General features: G+C 48.2%; 1 protein-coding gene across 1 annotated transcript in view; it reads right to left on the bottom strand.

Moving 5' to 3' along the window:
* plekhg4 (pleckstrin homology domain containing, family G (with RhoGef domain) member 4) overlaps positions 1 to 9997 on the bottom strand; it is a gene marked incomplete at its 5' end in the record, with an annotated part of 32888 nt that extends 22891 nt beyond the window's left edge. Inside the window, 5 exons of the mRNA XM_079230462.1 lie at positions 911 to 1160; positions 1626 to 2318; positions 5625 to 5822; positions 9124 to 9257; positions 9952 to 9997. Coding sequence (XP_079086588.1) covers positions 911 to 1160; positions 1626 to 2318; positions 5625 to 5822; positions 9124 to 9257; positions 9952 to 9997 — 1321 coding nt within the window. The remainder of the gene's footprint in view (positions 1 to 910; positions 1161 to 1625; positions 2319 to 5624; positions 5823 to 9123; positions 9258 to 9951) is intronic.
* Between the last annotated feature and the right edge of the window lie 3 nt (positions 9998 to 10000).

Here is a 10000-nt window from a genome sequence, read left to right as displayed (position 1 = left end):
AACAGAAGTCAGTGACTAGTGAGGTCTTTGAAGAGGAAGGTGAAAAGGGGAGGAGTAGTGATTCAGCCAATCAGACGAGGAGGAGGAGATAAGGGACAGATGGTTTGTGGGATGAAAGGCAGGAGGGAAGAACAGATGGAGGAGAAGAAACAGGTTGTTGTACCTTCAGTCTGAAGCTCTGAAGTTCTTCCTCCACCAACCTCCTCACAGCTGATCTCCTCTTCATCCTCCTCATCCTCCCCCTTCCTCTTCATCTCTTCTTGTTTTTTCAGTCCTTTTTCAGATTCCTCAGGTTCAGACCAAAGGGAGTCTGGATCTATCGCTGGTGTGTTGTTTTCAGAATAAGAGTCCTCAGAGTGTATTTGGAGTGTTTTGTTTTCAGAATAAGAGTCATTATAGTGTTTGTGTTGTGTATTATTTTCACAATAAGTGTCCTCAGAGTGCTTGTGTTGTCTATTACTTTCAGAATAAAAGTTCACAGAGTCTGTGTTTTGTCTATTATTTTCAGAATAAGAGTCCTCACAGTGTGTCTCTTCCTCTTCCCCTCTCTCCTCTTCTTTTATCACTTGCTTCTCATCCCTTCTTTCTTGACTCTGCTGCTCAACCGTAACCTGAACCTCTTCTTCTACTTCTACCTCTAACTCCTCATCTTCCTCCTCATCCAACTCTTCCTCGGTCTCATCCCTTTCATTTAGTAAACCTTCATCCTTCCTACACTCTGCATCCTCCAGCTGTTCTTCTTCCTTCTCCTCATCTTCATCATCTGACGCTAACATCTGCTTCCCTTTCTGCCTCTTCAACAGCTCTCTTTCCTCCCCCTCTTTCCCTCCCTCCTCTTCCTCCTCCTCCCTCTGTTCTGTGCTGCGTTCAGGTTCAGTGTTTAACTTCAGACTTACGCCTGATTCAGTACCTTCCATTTGCTCCTGTGACGTCCAGCTGGAGGTTCCCACTCGGTTCCCTTCAGGTGGAGCAGAGGGGGAGGTGGAGGGGGTGGGGGGGATCGGGGTCAGGACGACAGGTCCACGGGAGACCTGGATCCGGTTCTCCTGGATCAGGTTCTCCTGGATCCGGTTCTCCTGGATCCGGTTCTCCTGGATCAGGTTCTCCTGGATCAGGTTCTCCTCGATGAGCCTGGAGCAAACCATGGTGTGGGAGCTGCCCTCCACACAGGGCCAGGAGGAGTGTGTGTTGAGAGGTGTGTGTGCAGCAGCAGTGTGTGTGTGTGCAGCAGCAGAGTGTGTGTTGAGAGGTGTGTGTGTAGTAGCAGAGTGTGTGTGTGTGTTGAGAGATGTGTGTGCAGCAGCAGAGTGTGGGCTGAGAGATGTGTGTGCAGCAGCAGAGTGTGGGCTGAGAGGTGTGTGTGCAGCAGCAGAGTGTGTGTGTGTTTTGAGAGGTATGTGTGCAGCAGCAGAGTGTGTGTGTGTTTTGAGAGGTATGTGTGCAGCAGCAGAGTGTGTGTTGAGAGGTGTGTGTGCAGAAGCAGAGTGTGTGTGTGTGTTGAGAGGTGTGTGTGCAGAAGCAGAGTGCGTGTGTGTGTTGAGAGGTCTGTGTGCAGAAGCAGAGTGTGTGTGTGTTTTGAGAAGTGTGTGTGCAGCAGCAGAGTGTGTGTTGAGAGGTGTGTGTGCAGCAGTGTGTGTGCTGGTCTTGGCTCGGTGCTGCAGAATGATGGACTGGGTTAAGGAGCCTTTCTGTGGGGAGAAGCGAGGCAGCTCCGTCAGCTCCACGTACTCGCCCTCCGAGTCCTCGCCACTCGCTGCTGATTGGAGGAGCTTTACTTCCTGTCTTGAGGAGTTAGTATCCCTCCCCGGATCATGCGATGTATTGATCAAATCATCCCCATCCTTAAAGGACGACCCCGTCTCCTCCTTCAGGGAGGTCTGGGGCCGGCTGATGAACTGCGGGTCTACCAGGTCCTCCCAGGGGAGCCTGAAGACGTCCCCGCGGGCCGCCAGGAGGCAGCGCTCCAGCCGCGGCGCTCCTCGCTGCTCCCTCTCCCCGTTGACCGAGTCCAGCCAGGCCATGCTGAAGAGGGACCGCAGGGCTACCTTCGACACCTCCTGCTGCTCCACATGACGGATGCTGCCGGCGGACGCGCTGCACAGGAGCAAGCGGGGGGAGGAGGTCCCTGCTCTCCTGCAGGAGGCGCTGTGCGCCCGGTGGGGAGGAGGAGGAACAGCAGCAGGAGGAGGAGAAACCAGCAGGTAGAAGTCTCCTGGACGAAGGAGGCGCTGGTCCAGAGGACAGAGCTGAACAACTACTTTCTCCTGGACACACAGAGGCCAGCCTTCATGACGAAACAACATACCACAGTACTGCAACTGAGGAGGAGGGGAGATAAGGATCTGTTAAAATAATTTACACCACAGGCTGTAACTTAGGATGTTAAATTAACTTTCAGGGCTGTCTAAATAATTGATAAATTGACAACAAACAACATGATTGTGGACTTTGTTCCCTGCTGACTTCCTTCTGTGGCCTCGGACTGACTGGCGAGGCGACGCCCAACTGCAGCCAGGTGAGTGTTGATCTCAGTCACCTTAACCAAACATTCCAAACCAGCCAACCACGCAGGGTGTTCAACGGGCAAGAACAGACAAGTGTGAGTCATCAGTGAGAGTCAGTTCATTACAGAGTCCTGACTCAGACTGGAATGATCTCCTCAATCAGAGCTTCCTGTTTGTTCCTGTGTACCCATCATCATACCCAACTGCAGTCATGACTGAAGGATTGATAGAGGAGTTCCTGTTAGTTCACTGAGGATCTGTTGTGAGTAGTCTGTGGATGTCTAGTCCTCCACAGGAGAAGGTCTGCTGCTAGGTTCCTGTTGTAACTGACTGAAACACAGCTTCATGCTAGCCCCTACAGACCAGTCACTAGCCCCTACAGACCAGTCACTAGCCCCTACAGACCAGTCACTAGCCCCTACAGACCAGTCACTAGCCCCTACAGACCAGTCACTAGTCCCTACAGACCAGTCACAAGTCCCTACAGACCAGTCACTAAAACTATACAGACCAGTCACTAGCCATTACAGACTAGACAATAGCCCCTACAGACTGGATGATAGCCCCTACAGACCTACAGACTGGACGATAGCCCATACATACCTACAGACTGGATGGTTGCCCCTCCAAACTAGACGATAGCCCCTACAGACTAGACGATAGCCCCTACAGACTGGATGATAGCCCCTACATACCTACAGACTGGATGATAGCCCCTACAGACCTACAGACTGGATGATAGCCCCTACAGACCTACAGACTGGACGATAGCCCATACATACCTACAGACTGGATGGTTGCCCCTACAGACTAGACGATAGCCCCTACAGACTGGATGATAGCCCCTACATACCTACAGACTGGATGATAGCCCCTACAGACTGGATGATAGCCCCTACAGACTGGACGATAGCCCCTACAGACTGGATGATAGCCCCTACAGACTGGATGATAGCCCCTACATACCTACAGACTGGATGATAGCCCCTACATACCTACAGACTGGATGATAGCCCCTACAGACTGGATGATAGCCCCTACAGACTGGATGATAGCCCCTACAGACTGGATGATAGCCCCTACAGACTGGACGATAGCCCCTACAGACTGGATGATAGCCCCTACAGACTGGATGATAGCCCCTACAGACTGGACGATAGCCCCTACAGACTGGATGATAGCCCCTACATACCTACAGACTGGATGATAGCCCCTACAGACCTACAGACTGGATGACAGCCCCTACAGACCTACAGACTGGACGATAGCCCATACATACCTACAGACTGGATGGTTGCCCCTACAGACTAGACGATAGCCACTACAGACTGGATGATAGCCCCTACATACCTACAGACTGGATGATAGCCCCTACAGACTGGATGATAGCCCCTACAGACTGGACGATAGCCCCTACAGACTGGATGATAGCCCCTACAGACTGGATGATAGCCCCTACATACCTACAGACTGGATGATAGCCCCTACATACCTACAGACTGGATGATAGCCCCTACAGACTGGATGATAGCCCCTACAGACTGGATGATAGCCCCTACAGACTGGACGATAGCCCCTACAGACTGGATGATAGCCCCTACAGACTGGATGATAGCCCCTACAGACTGGATGATAGCCCCTACAGACTGGACGATAGCCCCTACAGACTGGATGATAGCCCCTACATACCTACAGACTGGATGATAGCCCCTACAGACTGGACGATAGCCCCTACAGACTGGATGATAGCCCCTACAGACTGGATGATAGCCCCTACAGACTGGACGATAGCCCCTACAGACTGGATGATAGCCCCTACATACCTACAGACTGGATGATAGCCCCTACAGACTGGATGATAGCCCCTACAGACTGGACGATAGCCCCTACAGACTGGATGATAGCCCCTACAGACTGGATGATAGCCCCGACATACCTACAGACTGGATGATAGCCCCTACAGACCTACAGACTGGATGATAGCCCCTACAGACCTACAGACTGGACGATAGCCCATACATACCTACAGACTGGATGATAGCCCCTACATACCTACAGACTGGATGATAGCCCCTACAGACTGGATGATAGCCCCTTCAGACTGGATGATAGCCCCTACAGACTGGATGATAGCCCCTACAGACTGGATGATAGCCCCTACAGACTGGACGATAGCCCCTACAGACTGGATGATAGCCCCTACAGACTGGATGATAGCCCCTACAGACTGGATGATAGCCCCTACAGACTGGATGATAGCCCCTACAGACTGGATGATAGCCCCTACAGACTGGATGATAGCCCCTACAGACTGGATGATAGCCCCTACAGACTGGACGATAGCCCCTACAGACTGGATGATAGCCCCTACATACCTACAGACTGGATGATAGCCCCTACAGACTGGACGATAGCCCCTACAGACTGGATGATAGCCCCTACATACCTACAGACTGGATGATAGCCCCTACAGACTGGACGATAGCCCCTACAGACTGGATGATAGCCCCTACAGACTGGATGATAGCCCCTACAGACTGGACGATAGCCCCTACAGACTGGATGATAGCCCCTACATGCCTACAGACTGGATGATAGCCCCTACAGACTGGATGATAGCCCCTACAGACTGGACGATAGCCCCTACAGACTGGATGATAGCCCCTACAGACTGGATGATAGCCCCTACATACCTACAGACTGGATGATAGCCCCTACAGACTGGACGATAGCCCCTACAGACTGGATGATAGCCCCTACAGACTGGATGATAGCCCCTACAGACTGGATGATAGCCCCTACAGACTGGACGATAGCCCCTACAGACTGGATGATAGCCCCTACAGACTGGATGATAGCCCCTACAGACTGGATGATAGCCCCTACAGACTGGACGATAGCCCCTACAGACTGGACGATAGCCCCTACAGACTGGATGATAGCCCCTACAGACTGGATGATAGCCCCTACAGACCTACAGACTGGACGATAGCCCCTACATACCTACAGACTGGATGATAGCCCCTACAGACCTACAGACTGGACGATAGCCCATACATACCTACAGACTGGATGGTTGCCCCTACAGACTGGACGGTAGACAGACCCAGGGATACTCACACAGGCATTTTGCTGGAGGTCCGTTAAGAATTGCTTCGCAGGCAGCAGGAAGTGGATGAGGTAGCGAAAGCCGTCTCCTCTGTAGCGGCTCTCTACCACACTGAGGACCTGGCAGAGGACAGTCTGGGATGTAGCCTGGAAGGGCGGGTAGAGGGCTGAGAGAGTAGTCTGGATGCAGCGGTCCAAAGAGTCAGAGTCCTGTGAGGCAAAGGATGAAGAAGAAAGACAACGGTCAGACTTTAACAGCTTGTAGCCTCCATTCACTCATCAGATAAGGATAGAAGCTCCTACAGTTTAAGCTGAGTAACCCAACGCTCTTCAAGGACAAGTGTGAATTTAGGTTGAAACTAAAGCAAGAGGGTTTGAGTTGTGTGTCATGTAAAATAAAATAATTTATAAGATTATTTAAGATCATTCAAGATAAGATTAAAAAAAGAAAATGTAAAATAAGATAATTTAATATATTTATATGGTATAGTTTGTGTGCATCAGTTGAGCTACAAACTATTAAAGAGTGGCAATAAAAGAAAATTCAAACAATAAAGATCGTCCATCAGGTGCAAAAGCCTAAAATACACAGAGCCAGAGATAAAGGAGGTTAATGGTAACGAGGTTTCAGAGCAGAGCAGGGGACATCGAGAACATCACTACTCCACCCAGTCAGACTAAACAACAATATAAACATGTCTTCTGTACCGGACCCACCAGAACCACAGAGCAGTACCAGAACCACAGAGCAGAACCACAGAGCAGCAATAGAACCACAGACCAGTACCACCGAGCAGTACCAGAACCACAGCACCCAGTGAGTCCTGCAGCCCCTTCAGCTATAATTAGCCCCACAGTGATGTACTGTTCTCAGTCAGCTGTTACCCGTCTGACCAGAACTCTGCTGTCTCACTCAGCCAACACGCCTCTGATCTGTTCGGCCAAAAACAACTTCAGGATTTCAGACTAACTGCTGAGGGCACGCCCGCCGGGCCCTGGAGGTGTGGCTGGGAGACCCCGCCACAGGGGGGTAACTGGATCCACTGGTCTGGAGACGAGGAGACTGGTCAGGTAAAAATATCAGGCGGCCCCCGTGATCTGGCTCCAGCCGGCTGAGTGAGAGGACATTAATGCTGACTTTAGATCTGCCTGTTTCCTTCTGTTGGTTTAAGATGATGAAACATTTAAACCTCCTCAGGCTGAATGAATGCACTGCGTTTGCTGGAGGACGATGAACAAGTTGCCACAGCAAACTGTTTGTGTCTGCAGAAACATCCTCACACACCTGAGTCTGAAACTGTGAAGCCACTCAACACTAAATCAGAGTCGTTATCAACAACAGACCAAAGACCCTGTGTTATGGAAACAGAGTTATTATAGTTTCAATCAATCAGATCTTTAATGAGAACTGAGTCATTTATTTTTGATGGATTAATCAATAAGTAATTCATCATTACAGCCTCAAATGTGGAGATTTTATGTATTGTGTCATCAACAAGTCAGTCCAGAATTAACCGAATGTTGGAGGCATGTTCCTTGCTAGCGTTAGCCAACGTGATAATAAGCTAGGGAGCTAAGCTAATATTGACAGGTGAATATTGAACATTAGCACGAGCTGCAGACGAGGGTTAGCATCAACACGTGTCGTCCCGTTAGCTAACAACATGTGAACGGCCTCCTTCAGCTGCACATTCTGGATGTGACTCAGCGGAGCCGGATTCAAACACAACAACTGGCAGCCGAATGTAGACGTGAGCCAAGATTAGCAGCAGAGTGTCAGATGACTGGAGCTGCTCAACGCGCCGGCTAACGGCGCTTCAGGCAGAGGACGACAACCAGAAGGAATAAAACAAGTCAGAGGAACGACTTTAACTCTGATATCACGAGAAGAAGAGCGACTTGTATGATGAGGCCAGACAGCAGTGAGCAGAGGATTCTATATATTCATATACACACATATAGTATATATATATATATATATATATATATATATATATATATATATATATATATATATATATATATATATATAGTTGTGTTGAAGGCTTTCAGCTGAATACTGAAGTAAAAACATAAACATAAAGAGGTCGAAGCTGGTTGTCGGCCTGCATTGAAGTACTAGAACACAAGCAATACATTATGTGTATAAATACACCGTAGTACTGCGGGTAGATCCCTGAGGTATTGAGACCAGACTAACCTGATCAACATGTCTGCAGAGAAGGAAAACACATGTGACAGAACCATCGTCATCTTCTGGACCGGTTTTATGGCTTCACTCGTTTCTACAGTGAACCACCAGCAGCAGAGGCTCATGGGTATTGTAGTATTGGTCAGAACTAAAGGGTTTTTATGTTTCATATGCATTTGTGTCACGTGACATTCCGCTGATCATTAAATATGAATATGTCAGGAACCAGCTGATGCAAAGTGACCCGAGGCGGCCAATCAGAGCGCAGCAGGGTGTGATGGATTAAACCAGATGAACTAATCCAATCTATCAGGTTGTGCTGGTTTTAATGAACAGGCCGCCTCCCTCTCCCAGAGGGCCATGATTCATCCAGCAAATGTTCAGCTGACTGCTGATGGAAGAACCAGTTCTCGTTGGGTGTGGAGGACCAGGATGCAGCAGGGAACAGGTTCAGCGAGAGACCGGATCCTTCTGGACCGGGTACCGTACCGCGTCGTCTCATTAGCATTGACTGATGCGTTAGCATTGACTGATGCGTTAGCATTGACACTGCTCGCTGCCTAAACAACCGCAGGAGGTCACGTCCTTTGTAGTAACCCATCAGGAGGAGCTGTAAAGACCAGGAGACCACAGGAGACGTGACCTTTGACCCCTCCACTAGTGGACACAGCTGTCCTTCAGAAATCTGGAGGCCATTCATTCACATCAATGTCTTATTTAGACTAAGCCTCCGGTCATAATGCCAATAACTAGATTAAATAGAAGCTTTTGTTTCACGTCATGACCCGTTGTTCTCATTCTGGTTTGAAGCCGCGACGCTCGTCAGGGCCCTGTTTCTCGTACCTGGCTTACTGAGTTAGCGGGCTAATTTTCAGGATAAGATGACGTAGGTCTGGCTTTTCGGTTTCTTAAAGCAAGCTTAGCTAAATCACCATAGCAACACAGCCAAACATTTAAACCTGCTCCCGATGTGAGCTCTACTTCCTGTAGAGCTCACATCATCATGACTTCCTGTACGAGCTCACATCACAATTTAAGAACATCGTTGTTCTTAAGTTCATTTAGCGCTTAAGAAACTTATGGATGTGTTGAAAGCACTCATAATTATATGACAGTGTTATTAGTACACCGTACATATCATTATTGTAGAACATGATTAAGGTGATCGTGATGAGAATACAGAGAATCACACACAATTTATTTTCACTGGTTCAATTGATTGAATTACACACACATACACAAACACACACATGCTGCTCATAAAGGTGAAGCTGCTGCTCATAAAGGTGAAGCTGCTGCTTCTCCGGGAGCTGAGCTCACAACATTCCGGCGCCGCTTCAGGACTCTCAGCCCCTCCACGAGTCCCAACAGCTCGCTGTTCCGTCTCAACACGTCGGCTCCGTGTTGAGTCTCTAAGGAGACGTCTCTCTGGCCGACGTACCTCCTGGAACCTCCTGGAACCTGAACAACGCGTCATCTGACAGGCTGCTACAGGACTAGTCCAGTCCAGAGACTCAACAGGACCACAAGGGTCCAGTCCAGAGACTCAACAGGACCACGAGGATCCAGTCCAGACCAGAGACTCAACAGGACCACGAGGGTCCAGTCCAGAGACTCAACAGGACCACGAGGGTCCGGTCCAGAGACTCAACAGGACCACGAGGGTCCGGTTCAGACCAGAGACTCAACAGGACCACGAGGGTCCGGTCCAGAGGATCCGTCTCGTATCACGTGCACATTGACAATAATTAAACTGCATAACAAACATCTTTTGCTAAAGTTAAAGTACTAATACCACCTTATCAAAGTAAAAGTCCTGCTTTCAAAGTAAAAGCTAAAAAATGTAACTAAAGTATAAAAGTAGAAGTTCTTATTATGCAGCCAAATGTGTTCTGTAGTACATTATATATATATATATATATATATATATATATATATATATATATATATATATATATATATATATATATATATATATATATATTTGTATATTATATATACATATATATAATAATATGAATACATATAATACAAAATAATATAGATTTTTGATATATAATATAAAGTATTATTTTATATTATGTCAATTTTTGTTTCATGTATTATATATATAATATTAATATGAAAGACGAGAAGATAAAACATGACCCGACAGAACAAAGGTGAGCTGGTTCTGGCTCTTTTTCTTCGACATGTC

This window comes from Taurulus bubalis (genome assembly GCF_910589615.1).
Source record: "Taurulus bubalis genome assembly, chromosome: 15".
Lineage (NCBI taxonomy): Eukaryota > Metazoa > Chordata > Actinopteri > Perciformes > Cottidae > Taurulus > Taurulus bubalis.
The sequence above is the reverse complement of the archived record's forward strand: the minus strand, read 5'-3'. Positions and strand labels throughout refer to the sequence as shown.